The sequence below is a fragment of the Sceloporus occidentalis genome, unplaced genomic scaffold, assembly GCF_023333645.1.
Source record: "Sceloporus occidentalis isolate IW3139 unplaced genomic scaffold, rSceOcc1.0.p SCAF_6, whole genome shotgun sequence".
Classification (NCBI taxonomy): domain Eukaryota; kingdom Metazoa; phylum Chordata; class Lepidosauria; order Squamata; family Phrynosomatidae; genus Sceloporus; species Sceloporus occidentalis.
The window spans coordinates 101,533,166-101,550,056 of record NW_028316986.1 but is presented as its reverse complement, the minus strand read 5'-3'; the positions used below and the strand labels follow the sequence as shown (position 1 = coordinate 101,550,056).

The following is a 16,891-nucleotide window of genomic DNA, read 5'->3' as shown; positions in this document are numbered from 1 at the left end:
GTGAAGATGCCAGCCACAGATGCTGGTAAAATGTCAGGAATAAACTCTTCTAGAACATGGCCACATAGCCTGAAAAACCCACAAAAACGATGACTGTTTTTTTCTTGTAATTTGCTTCAGTCTTGCCAAGGATGGTCCTCTCTTGTCACCTTGCCCATTGCAACTCTCCATGCCCCCCTTTTTTCACTCCTTTCTGACCTGCCTGTTCACTGATTCTGGACGATGAGCTGAGAAAGAGTGGCAGAGAAAGGGGATAGGGGGTAGGAGAGGACCAGCCATGCCAGAGATGAAGCAAATGAGCAGGTATGAGAAGGAGAATCAGAGTAGGCAGGCAGGTTAAGAAAGGAGTTCAGACTCAGAGCCCAGATTGTTCAGGGAGCAAGTTGCACAAGAAACCAGCCCAGAGAAGGCAGTAAAAGGCAAGAGGGAACAGGGGAGGTGAGGCCTTGGCAGGGATGTAGCAAATTAGCAGGGATGAAAAAAGAATTGGGGAATCTGAGTTGACAAGAAGGGGAGCATAGACTCAGAGCCCAAAGAGTCCTTTGTTTGGGATTCCTTAGAGGGTAAAAGGGGGTTGATTGTGATTTTTGCTCCATACCTTGGCCCTTCTATCAAGCAAGACTATAAAAACAGCCCCAAAACTCCAGTATGCAGTACTCCTTGATTTATTAATTGCTGGTATCTAATCCATCTATTCCTGTGTTATCTTTCTCTCTTTCTCAAATCATTGTGCAAAATAAAACAGTTGTTTCTGGTAGCAGACGTGCAACTGTGCACATGTACTTCAGAAAAGTTACACAAGAAACTGCATGAGGGTTTTTTTTGTTTTGTTTTGTTTTGAAAATGTGCCATTTTTTAACTTTGTGGGGAGTTTTCCATCCTTTGCAGGAAAAAAAATACCCTGAATGCTTTGACAGTATGGGAAGAAATATCAATGCCTTTTCTCAACACCTGTTGGGAAGTGGAAAATCAAGAATTTCCATCCCTAGTGCTATCTGTCCATAATGGGATGCCTTCAGAAAAACAAAACAAAGTTGGGCAGTTCACAGTACAGCATACCCATACACTGGCTAGCACCAGCATAGGTTATTAACCCTAACTGCTAGTACAAAGGGAGAAACTGGGGAAAGTTGTTAGCAGAAAAAAGGTAGAACTCATGGAAACAATATGCTTTTCCATTTCTAGTAATATTGCATTTTACGTTGTCAAAAGGGATGGTTTAATCTCAAGTATTTCCACGAAGGTCAGCATAGTTAACTGGCTTCTCCCATGACTATGACAAGGATATGTATTCTTTGCAGTCAGTTATAGCTCACCACATAAACCAGACCAGAAAGCACAGAATTTTTTAAATTTATAAATCAAATCACATCTTTGTTGTCAGCAGTATGCTGAAAAGACATGCTGGTCTTTGTGAAAGTCATTTAGGTCTTTCCATGATGGCACTTAGATCACCAACTCTTCTATTCTCTTGCATTTTCCTTTTCCATTGACCTACCTGGCAGCAGCTTATAGTTATGCTTACCACGATGTTGAATGTACATATGTCCACCAGCTCTGTCCCCTGTCAAATATTGTACCTCTCAAGTAGTATCAAAATGTTTTATAGCTTAGATCATAAAATTTGTGTCAAGTGAAAGATTTCTTCTTGGATGTCTCTGGTTCTCCAAGCAGTCCTCCTATCCACCGCTCAAAGAAATCATCACCAAACAGGTAGATTCTGTTGTTTCTTTTCTGGTTTTCTGGTTGTGTGTGTGTGAGCAGGGAGGAAGGAAGGGTAAGAGACTGACATACTGGATTCATTTCCTCTGTGTATGGATAAGGTATGAGGTATTTTCTGTGTACATCATTATGTGTGGCAAATTTGCAAGTACTGTATGCCGTGGGAGTGCCTTTCAGTGTCATAAAATTCTGTTGGTTATGTTTCATTTCAATATTTGACATGTAAATGCAGGATTATTATAAATTATATCAAGTGCTAATTTAGGCATTGCAAGGATCTGAAGTATATGTGAATGATGTTTCTACTTCTAATTTTGATTTAGGATTAATTACCTTTCTATTCTTGTTTTTGCTGTCTAGGCTCCTTCAAAGATGGTTCGACTGCCATTGAGACCTGGAGCTCTAATGCCACAATGAGGACTCACACACGGGGGGCTCCTAGTGTGTTTTTCGTATATATGGTTTGCTTTGCAGTAGTCTACTGCACCAACAAAACTTGGAGCACTGTGGTTCCCTTCGTTAATGCCAACTACGATAGCTACCCAATGCTCTACTTTTCTAGAGATGAGATGCCAGATTTGCGAGCCAAGGCCACTACTACACACCAACACATCGCAGTGCGGTTGGTTGAAGCTGTACAGATCATGCTGTCAAATCCTTTGGAATACCTTCCTCCCTGGGATCCCAATGACTTCAGTGCTCGATGGAATGAAATTTACGGCAACAACTTGGGCGCCCTGGCAATGTTCTGTATACTTTATCCTGAGAACATGGAAGCCATCAACATGGCCAAAGATTACATGGAAAGAATGGCGGCTCAGCCTAGTTGGTATATTTTTGTCCTTTTTTTAAAGTGCAAAATTAATCTGTTCAGATTAGAATGATGTGAAAACAGTATGATATGAGAGAGAGAGAGAGAGAGAGAGAGAGATCAAGTAAAGTGGTAGAAAATTCCGGCTTCCTTTCTTAATGTGTTTTCCTTTCTTAATGTGCTTTCAGAAAACAAGTATTATCCAATACCTGTACCTAAAAAAACCATGAACAGAATCTTACAGCATTTTCTAAAATATATATATGATGTTATTCACATACTTAAACAGGCATACTTAACCTAATTCTTCCATTTTAGGAGGCAAACCGCCCCCCAGCAACTTTAAATCTTTGATCTGTGGAACCTGTTTCCTGTCTAAATTGGGTACTCCTGTTTTTCTATTGAATAATATTCTCCTATTTGGCTGTTATCCCTCGAGAGGTCGTCTGGACCAGCATTACTATACTCCAGTCTATATGGTGGTTCAGTTATTTTTCTTATACAATCAGTAATTCAGGTTAAACTTGATTTTTTAATATAAACACTTTATTTAATCATCATAACAGGAGGGATCTCCTTGAATGTAATAATAGTTTTGTGGTTTCATGAATAGTAGGTAAAAAAAACCCAACCATTTCAGCATTTATGCTAGTTTGTCACAGTGGGTGTGGACTTCTATAGGAGTTTATGTTACTGATACAAGAGTATGTTGTCTAGGTTATGACAAGCTAATATTAGGATGGCTGCCATTTTACATCAATTGACTGCATATTTGGCCACCAAGCTATCCTTTTGTATAGATAGTTTTTCCCGGTTACATTTATGGTTCTAGTTAATTGGAATTTTTTTTCTTATTTTTTGGCTGCATCCATCCTGCAGAAATAATCCATTTTGACACCATGGTTCAGTGCTGTGGAATTCTGGGAATTGTAGTTTTGTGAGACATTTAACCTTCTCTGTCAGAGAATTCTGGTGCCACAAGAAAATACAATTCCCAGATGGCTGTTAAAGTAGTGTCAAAATTTATGTAGTTTGGATGAAGCCTTCATTTATTATACATACTAGGAAAGTAATTAGATCCCTGCATGTGTTTGTATATAAAAAGTAATCAAAGGATCGAGACAGATGGGCGGGAAATGCCATCATCAGGCCGTAACTAGGGTTCGAGAGCACGCAGCATCCGCATGATCCTGAACCCTAGCGCATGGTGGTGGCCCCATTATGGCGGCCACCCGTCCACACAGGGCGGCAGCGTCCACACATCGTGGTGCCACACTTGCATCATGGGCATGCCACAGTGCACTAATGACGCATTAATGGTATAGGGAGAGGTGGGAAATATACATATTTATTATTATTATTATTATTATTATATGATATTCAAAATATTTTGGAAATATCATATATTCAGTAAGTGTCTATATATTCAGTGTATAGTAAATGTGGGAAGTCTTCATCTCTTCAAGCTTGGCCAGTGATACAACTCCCATTAGGCCCACCAACCCTCACTGATAGTAAAAGTTTATGAGAGCTGTGGTCCAAGATACATGGAGAGCCAAATGTTATCCACCCTTTTTTTTATATTGTATTGAATATCTGGAAGCATAGAATCCCAGTAGTAAATATTGCTTTTTCATATAAACAATGCTTTCAGCTAAGTCTTTGACAGAGAAGTGTGTTTAATAGACACCAAAGCAGAATATCTATATAAGACAAAAGTCTTGATCTGAGCCTAGCATTTATTTTGTGGCTAGCGATAGGAGTTAGATTTTCTGCACCTTAATAAAGACATATTAATTTGGAAGTAAAAAAAGAACACTTGGCACTAAATAAATAGTGTATGTGTGTTTCAAGTCATCTTTCAATTTACGATGACTCCATGAATTTCATGGGAATTTCTTAGGTGGTTCTGCCAGTTCCTTTCTCTGAACAACACCTGGTATTCATTGACAATCAGCCATCCAAATACTAACCAGTGCTGACTCTGCCTAGCTTTCAAGAGCAGGTGAGATCTGGTGCCTTTAGAATATTTAGGCCCCAAATTCCTTGGTACATGTCTCTCAATTTTTATGCCTTTCTCACCTTGGCTGAGTCCAGCACCCCCTCAGCATAGCATAAATATACAGAGATACACTACAGAAGCATTATGGAACCCCAATGCCAAATAACAACACATGATTGACTTGATGCCATTTCACTTTCACCACTGGCAGCAAAATATGGCTGTTGTGCCATGGCAAATAACTCACCCTGCATGAGTAGTGTGATTTACTGATGTGTATTTCACTAACAAGATACCAGCCCTTGTGCATTTATTTTAGGGAAACATTAGTGAAGTGTTGCTAGTTATCAAAATTATTTCAGAAAAAAAGCGAGTCCACTAGAGATGCCAAATAGCATGTCTGTATTGCTAAGATTGGTCTAGAAGAACAGAATTTAACATACAGTTAAAAGTCCTTTTTGGCCATGTTAAAACATTAATTTCAGCATACATCCAACCAACACTTGCTATCACTTTCAATTCCTTTTTATGATTATTATGATCCATCATGTTCCAATACATCTTTATACATTTCCTATTGAATTGTACTTTCTCTTCCTAGAACTTCATAAAATGACCAATTTGGAGGAGATGCTTTTAATAATCCTGAATTGAATTCCATTCCAGTAGACTAGAATAGAATTGTACATTTGCTTGGTACATAGCAGAGGGCTCTGTTCCAATCTCAGTGATGGTGCCAGCCAGGCTCTTGCAGGGAGCTGCTTGGCCAGTGAGGCTGCAGTGTAAGTGGCACTGAGTGGGAATGGCCAATGGGCCTTATGTGGTGATGGCCTGGCTGTTCTGTGTGCACAATGACATAGCATGCCACTAGATTCATCCAAGTGCATGTGGTTACCATCGTGGTCAGTCCAGGGCATAATGATCCAGGCCAGCCCTAGATTCAGTTGTCAGTGTAGATGTACCCAATGTCTAATTTTCTGTCCATAAGACTTGCTACATCCACACTGCAGAAATAATCAGTTTGACACTACTTTTACCGCTATGGCTCAATGCTTTTTGTGACACCAGAGCTCTCTGACAGAGAAGATGAAATATCTCACAAAACTACAATTCCAGAATTCCATAGCATTGAGCCATGGCAGTTAAAAATGTGTCAAACTGGATTATCTGTGCAGTGCAGATGCAGCCTTCACCTTTGTCATTCAGTGACTTCATCATTTTTTTGTTTTGTTTTGTTTTGTTTGGTAGGCATCTGCTTGTCTAGTTTATTTCTTCCATTTCTTCCTTTTTAGATTTTTTTCAATTTAATTCTATATCTTTCCCACCTTTTTGCTAGAGGTCTGAGTGGTTATGTCACTCATGAAACTAAAACAATGATTCTGTTTTTTTTTAAAAAAATCCTGTCAAGTAGGATATTTTATAAAAGAAGTTAGAAACATAATAATAATAGAAGGAATCTGGGCGGGTCACAACAGTAAAAATACATTAAAAATACAATAAAATTCAAAACTAATCCCTTCCCAACCCCCCAACCCAATTATAAAATTACAATATAGGATAATCATAATTTAAAAACACTAAAATACAATAGATAAAAATTGGGCTGATAGAGAGACATTGATCACGATCAAGTCATATTCATATTCGGGGAGAGGAAAGTAGGTTGGGAAGGCCTGCCGGAAGAGATCCGTCTTAAGGGCCAGAAACATATGGCTGTCCATAGGTTATTTGACTACAGCTCCCATCAACTCTATCCAGAACAGCTGATGCTGAGAGTTGATGGGAGTTTGCAGTCTAGGAACACCTGGATGGCCATATTCTATTTGTTTCTCAGTTCATTCTGAGGAGCTTCTTGAAATTCTTCAATATAGCAAAATAGATTTGTGTCACTGTAAAGAATAATGATTTTGCCTATCACTGTCTGTGGGACCAAAAGTAGAGCTCAGGAGAGTGGAGTGTCCTCATGCTTCCAAGCCCTATAGTGCACCACGGGCGCCATCTTAGTGCCCCACCGTTTACACAGCACGCATGATGATGACATGGCTCATCTGCCGCATCCAAATGTTGCAGCACACAAGGGACATCACAGCGCCACTCCAGGGTACTTATAGTGCCTCAGCAGTGGCGGAGAAAGGAGCCACATTTTGCGGCTTATTTTTCCTGGAAGAAGATTAACCATCCATTATGAAGCCAAGCCCTCCCTCCAGTCCATCTGCCTTGGTCCAGGCCTCGAAGGTAGAGAGGAACTGCTGGACCTCTTACTCTTTCCCTCCACCACTCCCTTCTCCTTCTGTGTCATGTCTTTTTAGATTGTAAGCCCGAGGGCAGGGAACCGTCTAACTAAAAAGATTGTATGTACAGCGCTGTGTAAATTTACAGCGCTTCATAAATAAAGGTTAATCATCATCATCATCATCATCATCATCATTGCTGCACTGTGTGGTTGCCGTGGCAAAGGTCCAGAGAAGAAAGGGGCAGCCTCTGTCTGCCCCTTTCTCCCAATCTGTCTATGCCCTGTTTCATAAAATACATGTCCTTGCATCTGATGACATGCATTTTGGGTCACAAAAACATATGCTATAATACATATTCTAGTCCTTAAGGTCCCAGACTGTTGTTTTTGCTACAACATTGCTGGTTCTGCTACAACTGTCCAGCTGTAAAAAAAAATTCTGTACCATGTATTTACCAACCCTCATGCTAGTAAAATAAATGTGATTCAGTAGTATATGCTGGATACAAAGCACCTGACTTTTGAAATAAAACACCATTGAGTTCTGTTTCTGTAAATATATCTCCACAAATGTGTGGCCTATGTTAAGATATGCATTAATTCAGGCTAGAGGCAGCTAGTGTTACTTTGATATATATCAGGAAAAGTTGGATAATCAGTCTTGGGCTGAAGCCATGGGAAACTGCAGCTAGTGTTCAAGAAACAGAGCACCTGGTTCACAGGGTTTTTAAAAGTATGATCTGCCAAAATTTTTCATACAACTATATGGGTTGTTTTAAGGGTCTCCAGACAGCCCCTTTGTACTCTAGATAGTTAGACTGTCCAACAGAAATCCTTAGGATAGATGTAAGCCACAAGACATAACTGTAGGAAAATGTGTACCTACACATGAATCATCTTGTGTTAAATCCTTTCTGCCAGGACCCACTATCAATTCATCTATATTCTGGACAAAAATGGACTGAATCCAGATTTGATCATAGGGGCGAAACAGACTGTTGCTGTCCAGGTGGCTTCAGAGTGTGGCGTTTTGATGCAACATGCTCTGAAGCCACCTGGAAGCAGGCTGCACTCTGTCCGGCTGCCCACATAACCAGCTGCTGGATACCCGGATACTGCACTCTGCCTGTCTTCTGAGTACATTGGCAATGTGTTGTTTAGATGCTGCACGCGGCCAGAGCACCATAAAGCCAGCTTCCAGCTGTGACAGGGAGGAAAAGCTTGCTTTTTGCCAAAGCAAAAAGAAGTGACTATTTGCTACTTCTTTTTTGGCTAGCAAAAAGGTGGATTGGGACTGCAGCTCACGGTTGGTGCAGCCCCAATCCACCTTCTGAATGGTCAGCTTCAAGCCACCTCTTTGGGGCAGTCTGTTTCACCCCATACTTACAAACACTATTAAGTCTCATTGATTTAAATAGGTCTATTTTCATCAGTGAGAGTTCATGAAAGTTGAAACATAATACATGGCAGACACTTCTGAGGCCTGGACCACTTCAACAGAATATAAATAGCAATGATATGGTTTAGTGAACCTCCAAGCCAAAATCCCCTATTGACATTATTCATGGTGAAATCTATGAAATGTGACCCATCATTGCTACATAACACTATTTTCTGGCTAGTCTTTAATCTTTTTCATGTATGGTTCCTGCATAGTAATAAATGTGTAAGAAAACTATTTTCATGTGGAGAATTTTGTAACTACCATATATACATGTCTATAACTCAACTTCATGTATAAGTTGAGGGCAGGTTTGGGAGCCAAAATTATGAATTTTGATATAACCCCTGTATAAGTTGAGGGTAAAATTTAGGGGCATTCAACAAAGGATGTAAAGAATGAAGGAAAGGAAAATGGTGCCAAAGAATGCTTCTATTTTCCTGCCCAAGCATTCAAAAAGGCCAGAAGCAGCACCAGAGTGGAAAGAATAGAGGAGGTTGGTGCTTCTTTTACGTCCTCCTAGAAGGGACTAAGCTCTTACCTTTTGCCTCTATTCAGAGAGGGAGATGGATCCTATTTTGAGTTAAGGCACAACACTTGCATTGACCCCATGGATAAGTCGACCCAGGTTTTTGGGGTCATTTTTTTACTCAAATTTCTAGACTTATACAGTGGACCCTTGTAATACGCTGGGGTTTGGTTCCAAGATCCCCCATGGATAACAAAATCTGGAGATCCTCAAGTCCCATTAAATATAATGGCATAGCAAAATGGTATCCCTTATATAAAATGGGAAATCAAGGTTTGATATTTGAAATTTTTACTTTTTTTTAATGTTTTCAAACCGTGGATGCTTGAATCCATGTATAAAAATATCTGTGTATTAGAAGGGCAGACTGTACATGAGTATACAGTGTGCCCACATCATACGCGGCTTTCAGCATATGAGTGCCACTGCTGCCTGAACCCCATTCATTTAAATGGGGCTCGAGCATAGACAGAATTTGCTTTATGCAAGGGAGTCCAGAACAGATCCCCCGCGTAAAGAAAGGGTGCACTGTATACAGTAATAAATATCCAACCAAGCCTTGAGATTGTGCATTTAAAAAGCAAATTTGTTGATACCATTAATTGTATCCCCTGTGATTTCAGTTTTGTTTTACTGGCTGGAAGTCGAAGCAAAACTGGTTTCTGTGCAGGTATGAGATGCTAGTAAATCTTATGGTTTTATCCATATGCTATCAAATAGAATGTATCAGTGAAAATGAATGCTGAGAAGGCAAAAACACAATGGGGACAGAGCCAAATTTGCCAACATATGATGGAGTCCAAACTTTGTAACGCAAATGTGTGCAGACTTGTTCACTGAGGCGAGTTTAGTACCTTAGTTAATTCATCCAAAAATAGCTTGATGAACTTGCATGGAAATGACAGGTTTCTAGGGGAAATGTTTATAAACCTGGCTTTAGAATCAAATCTCTTGGAAATGAGCCATAACTATTTTGATGGCTGCTTTTGAGAGCTTGATAAGGAAACGAATGATGGACAGTGTTTCAGACTGTGTACTGCAGGCACAGAGGAGAAGGCAAACACATATGGACCACATTAAAAGGAGCATTTTGTTAGGTGACAGCAACTTAGGTCTTGATTAGGAAGAAGTATTGTTAGGAAGGCAAACAAGGCTAGAAATAACAGTTTTAGTCCAGGTGATACAAGATGGCTTCATTAGTGTTTTCTGTCTCCACTTCATGGATTAAAAGTGGCTACATGCTGATCTGTAACATGTACCAATGAGTAGTTTGTTACATCTGTCTGCCTAGTTCTTATCATTACTGTCTCATTCTGCCCTAATCCTGCCCTATTGTGAATACCAGTGTGAAGATGATGGATTTGAAGGGCTGCAGTACAATACCTTTACACCATAAGCATCCCAAAAAATACTTTTGTATTGAGAGAGAGATCTCTCCTCCCATAAATTCTAAAAGTTGCTAGTTACACCATATTTGTGCTTTTCAACTGCACTTAGTTTTTTTATTGGTGCCAGCACTGGAAAATAACTAAGCATGTCCAATCATGCTGCATATGCTACTGCACAAGAGACTAGCAATAATTTAATATTTTAATTAGAATATTCCAACAATTTTCTTTATCATTGAAGGAATTGTATGGTTTAACCATATTCCTGTGATTGGAGGACCCGGAAATCTTTCCCATTTTACAAAGGGATATTTTACATAGTCAAACTGGGGCCCAGGCCAGATTGATCAAACAGAGGATGAAATTCTTCCCAGTAGCTTGCAGAAATTTAGCAACTATTCATCTGTACTTTAAGTCTGTGTGGGATTGCAATTTTGGCAGAATGAAAGTACATAAAATAAGCAATTAATGCCTCACTAAATGTAGGATTTATGGGGATAACTTTCTGAGGTCTAAAATATTTGTTTTGTGATAAACATGGAATAGTTCTCATTATTCATGAAAAATGTGGAGCAGTTCCACATTTTTCTGAAAGTCACTAGCATGGGCTGATTTTTGTGATACTGGCTTCTGTAAAATAAAAATCAATATGGTGGGAAATCGGGATGAAAGTTAAAAGTAAAATAGATGATGGGTAAATGACAGATAAACAAGAAAGAGAGAATTCTTGTCTTTAACTGAAAGGGCTGATGAAGTGACTATTCTGTTTGCTCAAGGTCTAATTCAAACATGAATGCATTGAGTTCATTAATTTTGTACATTTAGAGTAGAAGCATTCGCCAAAAAGAGAAGTAAACGAAAACATCTTTCTCAGTATATGTAATGTTTTAATATGGATGCACGTAGGGGTTGTTCCTTTCAGTTTGACACCCATTGATACAGTAGTACATTTTGAAGGCAAATAAATGACTCCACAGTCTTAATATATGAATGCTTCCATAGTTCCTTTCAGTCATCAGTTTTGCAGGATCATCAGTGGTTTACTCCAGTGTTTATGAACTAGAGTCTTTTAAGGTTTATGCAAACTGTCTGCATTTTTTTAAAAGTGCAGGCCTGCTATACAGCATTACATGAATATAACAGAATATAAAAACTCTATAGTTTTACTTTCTAGACTTTACCACTGCATATCCATGAATAGATTGTGTCAAGTTCTATCTTCTCTGCTGGTGGAAAGAGGCTTCAATGACCTGGAAGGGAGAGAGGTTATTTATTGCTGATTCACCCTTCCTACTGCAGTTCCCTACTGCAAATCTTCTTCAAAGATTTGGAGGATGCTTCAACACAATGAGGATAGTGCTGAAGACTGCAGCAGAAAGGATGAACTTGGAAAAATAATCTTTCTGTTTGCAGAAACCTCTGTGAAATCAAAAAGTCTTTTGCCAGCTGAGGGGGCACATTAGATGTAACACCTAATACTGCAACAGCCTAAAATAAAAAGTCAACTCACAGACTGTACAGATTGGCATTGGGGCAGAGTGGGCACATGGCGTCCACATGCCGGCTACCCAGATGCCACCACTACACCTCACGCCTAACTAGACAGCGGGTGGCCTCATGCCGCATCTTCGGCGCAGCGCTTAGATGTACTGCTCTGAAGAAGCGGTCACTGCAGCTAGGGTGCCCTTTCTGCAGCACAAAAAGGATCCTCTTTTTGCACCACAGAAAGGCCAGATCGGGGCCACGACAAGTAGTTGCAGCAGCCCCGATCCACCAAGGAAAGGGGTGGCTGCAGGCTGTTCCAAAGGGGCAGTCTGTTGAGCTCCTAAGAGTTCCTTCATTTACACCTGTTACTTTATGAGTCTGCCTACTCTGTTCCAGAATACACATTTATTTCAGTATTACTGTTGTACTTCGGACACATCATGGGAAGACAGGATTCACTACAAAAGACAATTATACTTAGGAAGATAGAAAAGAGCCGGAAAAGAGGAAAACCTCATTCAAAATGGATAGACTCAAGGAAGCCACAGTCCTGAGTTTGCAAGACCTGAGCAGAGCAGTTGAGAATGACTTGAAGGTCTCTCATTCTTTGGGTTGCTGCAAGTCAAAGACAGCTTGACAGCAATTAACAACAATAGACTCTTTTCATCCTTGGCAGGAACTGGTCATTCTGTTGGTTTGTGAGATTCTCATTTTTGTGTTCATTTTTTAAACATAGACATTTGTGTAGGCATGCATTGTATGCATGCACTGAAGTCACTAAAGTGTATCTGAGGATTTGGACAGGATCTTGGAGAGGCGAGAGCCACCACATGTGCACTAGCCCCTTGCCCTTCATGGCTAATTAAACAAGCCTGAGGAGGACTTGCTGAATGGGTAACGGAAGTGATTACTGCTTCTTTACATTAAGGCAGGATCCCAAGAGGTAAGACCTCTTCTGAAAAAACGTAGAAGCCCAAGTATCAGCAGTGACGAGGAGTGCATTTGCACAGTTAAAGCTCTTGGTTTTTACATGACAACAAGTTGTCAAATACTTCTTTCTTTGACAGACTGCACTGAAAACTCAGAAATGTACAGACTTCTAAATTACATGTGGTCCCATAGTCAGTTCCGGGTCATGCCAAACTGGAAGGAAAAGGTCTTAAGTCTGAAGAAAAAAGCAGCCCCCCATAGAATAAATTTCTAACCCATCTTTAATCTTTGGCAGGCAGTTTAGTTACATTATTATACAGTCTTTGCCACTGAATCCTGTGCATGCTTATTATGGTCATGCAGTCACAGTTACGCCTTTTATCTGGTTGTGTATTTTGTATGTGTTTTCCTAGGCACCAAGCACAACCCAGCCCAAACGTATTGCTTTAAGATACATTTTTTCCAGTGCTCAGAGGGTTGTTGTAATGCTAGAATGTTAAGGAAAAGGTGTCAGCATTTCCAGTTGAAATCAGTACAACATAAAAGTGCTTAGGTGTTATTATGTACATATTTGTAGTTATACATTAGTAAAGTTGGTAGCTTACATCTCCATAGATCCTAGCACTAAGCATTTAATCAGTTTGGAACACACAGTAATCCAATTCACTCTGATTTCAAAGAACCATAAACAACATTGCTACAAAAATAACTATTTATTTCTCCATTTGCAACCTGTAATTATCTAACTCAGTAGTGAAGACATTCAATACAAGGTAAAATGTCTTTGATACTATAGTCAGACACTAAATAGATGAGTTCTGTAAACATCAAAATTCATTCAAAGACAAAGCCACGTAAATCTGGATCAGTATGCAAAGAGATCTTATAGCACATTTAAGACTGAGAGAAGGAAAGAAAGCATAAGCTTCCATAGAGTTAAGTCTGAAAGCATATGCTTCCAGCTTCTTTGGCATTGCTTTAACTGCTGTGGCTCAATGGTATAGAATTCTGGGATTTGTAGTTTTCTAAGATACTTAATCTTTTCTTCAGAGAATGCTAGTGCCACAACAAACTACAAATCCAAGGATTCCAAAGGATGGCACCATGCCAATTAAAGAGGTTTCAAATTGCATTAATTCTGCAGTGCAGATTAGACCTTAGTCTCAAAGATGCTACAAAATCCCTTTGCTCAAAAATTATGTCAGCCTCCAAACCACTGCCTCACTAAAATGGCAGCCTCTTGTATGAAGTTATGAAAGGCATGCACTAATCAGAGATTACTGGCTTTGTCAGCTGCACTTGAGAAAAGCCATTCAATGGACGGCTTAGATCCAGACTATTTGAGTGACTGTACCTCCCTACATGAACTTGCTAGAGCCCTAAGATCTTCAGAAGATGGCTTTCCCTCAGTCCCACCAAGATCACAGGCTCACTTGGTGAGGACATGAGAGATAGCCTTCTTGGTCGCTGCTCCCAATCTGTGGAATGCCCTTCTGTGGGAGGTTGGACTGGCCCCCTCTCTGCTGACCTTTCATAGACAAGTAAAAATGTTTTTAGGCAGGCAGGCAGGCATTTGATATATAATGCATAGCTGGGTGGTATTTATGGAGCAGGTGGATTTTTAGTTTTTAACTTTTGTATATTTTTATGTGATTTTATATTGGGTGTAGATGTTTTTAATTGTTTTTAATTTTATTGTGATTTTAAATGTTTTGTCTGTGATCCGCCTTGTGTCCCTCTGGGAAGAAAGGCGGCATATAAATTAAATAAATAAATAAATAAATAAAATTCTTCCCTGCAGATGAAAATCAGATCAGGAGGTCCCCCATCCAGTGGTGGAGTTATGCTTAGAAGTTTTGGTGGATTTAACATCTTTACATGTAGTCATGCACTTCCAATAGGTTGAATGGGGAAAGATTTCTGAGTACATGGATCAGAACCACCAGTAAGTGGGAGAGCTCCCCATGTCCTGAGGATCACATGCACGTTGTTATTGGCTGTGGCTTGTTTATGCTAATTGTTTTCCAGTGTGTGGAACAACAACAGCTAGGCAAATCTGTCACTTGAAATCGGGAGTCAGGGAGGCTTGCCTGTGTCCCTGACTTGTCAGACGTCTAGGAGGTGGAATAGGTAGGAAGAATAATAAAATTCAAATGTTCTTGGAAATGAGCTAAGAGGGAAATAGTGGCTTAGCTGATTTCAGTTGAACTTGTTGAACATGAGCCACCTGTGACTGGTTGTATGCGTTCAAGTCATTTCGGACTTATGACCTTATGTGAGCACAAGATAGGTTTTTCTTGGCAAAATTTGTTCGAGAGGTTTGCCATTGCCGTTCTCTGAGGCCAAGAGTGTGCGACTTGTCTAAGGTCACCCAGTGGGTTTCCATAGGCATGGGGAGATTTGAACCCAAGTGTCAGGGAATTTCAGTCCAACATTCAAACCACTACACCAGTGGTTCTCAAGCTCCCCCCCCCCTTTACATTTACATGTGAATGCCAGGCCCCCATTCTATTGAGGTAGTAGATGTGATTTTGCCTTTGGAAAGAGCAAAATGCTCATTACAAAGACAGAAACCACACCAGTCATGGGATTTTGGCTTTGGATAGAGAAAAGGGAAAGAAACATTGCTCTTTCCAAAGTCAAAATCCCCACCAGCCTGGGATTTTGCTTTTTGAAAGAGCAAGGGGAAAGGAAAAGGGCTTAACTTTGCTTCTTCCAAAGGCAGAAATTAGGGAAATTAGAGAAAGGGAAGGGTTTAATTTTGCTCCTTTGAAAGCCAAAAACCACACCAGCTTGGTACTTTGCTTTTGGAAAAGAAAAAGGGAAAGGAAGAGTTAATTGCTTCTTGAGGGAATTTACTTTTGGAAAAAGCAAAGGGGAAGGAAAGGAGGGCAGTGAACTCTCCACCTCCCTCTAAAACTGCCCATGCGCACACAAGTTCCTGCCTCCCCACCCCACCTTGGCACTTTTCTTCCTCTCACTCCCTGCCACATGGTCTGAGCTGAAGGAGATGCTGAAAAAGTGTTCCAAGCATCTTTCCTCTCTGGAGGATCAGCTAATTCACATCTGAGGTTGGCACCCTCTTTGAGAAATTGCCATGCCCCTTGTTGGGGGGGGGGGTTGCCCCATCATTTGAGAAACTAGGCACTACACCACGCAGGCACTCTTATTGTTAACTTGATCATATCTAATTTAATATAGTTTTCCTTGACATGGTGATTGTTTCTTTCTAGACATGAGAGTACTGATAACTCAGATGTACTGTATTCCTCTTCCCACAAAAGCTGCCATTTTTATTTCTGCCAAACACTTCCAATTCAACGAAGGCAGTAAGAGTTCATGTGCACATGAGTGTTAATTTTCTTCTACTGTGATCATCCATGACATTCGTCTGAATTTTAGAGCCATTTGCTAGTCAGCTTGAGTGAATGAGAAGCTGATCTTGGCAGTGTGTATTAACATAGTTTAAAATCTTACATGTTTTTACAGTTACTTTTTTAGAATGTTTCTCTACAGCAAAAATGAGAGAGCGTTGATGCTTCTCCTCTCTTTGACAGGTTAGTAAAGGATGCACCCTGGGATGAAGTTCCTCTTGCTCACTCTTTGGTCGGATTTGCCACTGCCTATGATTTCTTGTACAACTACCTTAGCAAGTTTCAGCAGGAGAAATTTCTTGAGGTAATTGCCAACGCCTCAGGTTATATGTATGAAGCATCGTATAGGCGTGGATGGGGTTTCCAATACCTACACAACCATCAGCCTACCAACTGTGTGGCCTTGTTGGCAGGAAGCCTGGTTCTAATGAATCAAGGTATGTGGTAAACAATGAGACTCCCCTTTAAAGTGTATTTAAAACATTTGTGTTTGCTAGTTATGAATAACCTTTTTTTATTGTTACAAATACATAAAATTACAGTTGTTCACATGATTTAGCAAGATTATATATTTACAGCATATATTGTCTTTGTATTGCAATTTTTAGTCTGTATTCTGTATTTTGTCATTGCAATTCTTACTTGTACATCACTTTGATCACTGTGGAAAAGCGGTTTATAAATAAAACTTCTTCTTCTTCTTCTTCTTCTTATTATTATTATTGTATCCTTAAGTAATATTCCCCTAATAACAACTTCCTTCATTCCTTATCCCTTATTTGTGCTTAACATAGTCTTACAGTCGGTTTTTACATATAATTACATGTTATCTTGTTTTGTACCTCTGGAATTTTACTCTTAAATGTATTTACTTTGTCTTAGTTATAAAAAAAGAAAGAGAAAAAACCTAGATATCATGCACTAAAAAAGCAAAAAGAATGAGATACAACACGCTGTACAAGTACATGATTTTTCC

At 39.8% G+C, this 16,891-nt stretch overlaps 1 protein-coding gene across 2 annotated transcripts in view; it reads left to right on the top strand.

Annotated features, from left to right (window-relative positions):
• Positions 1 to 16,891, top strand: part of LOC149311197 (dermatan-sulfate epimerase) — a 48,418-nt gene that overhangs the window by 20,373 nt on the left and 11,154 nt on the right. Inside the window, exons 2-3 of one of the 2 annotated variants that reach the window (XM_089530536.1) lie at positions 2,083 to 2,551; positions 16,099 to 16,352. In XM_089530536.1, the coding sequence (XP_089386662.1) occupies positions 2,136 to 2,551; positions 16,099 to 16,352 (670 nt within the window). In that variant the 5' untranslated portion in view covers positions 2,083 to 2,135. Of the gene's footprint in view, positions 1 to 2,082; positions 2,552 to 16,098; positions 16,353 to 16,891 lie in introns of those variants that run through there. The other variant, XM_089530537.1, reaches the window with a different exon arrangement.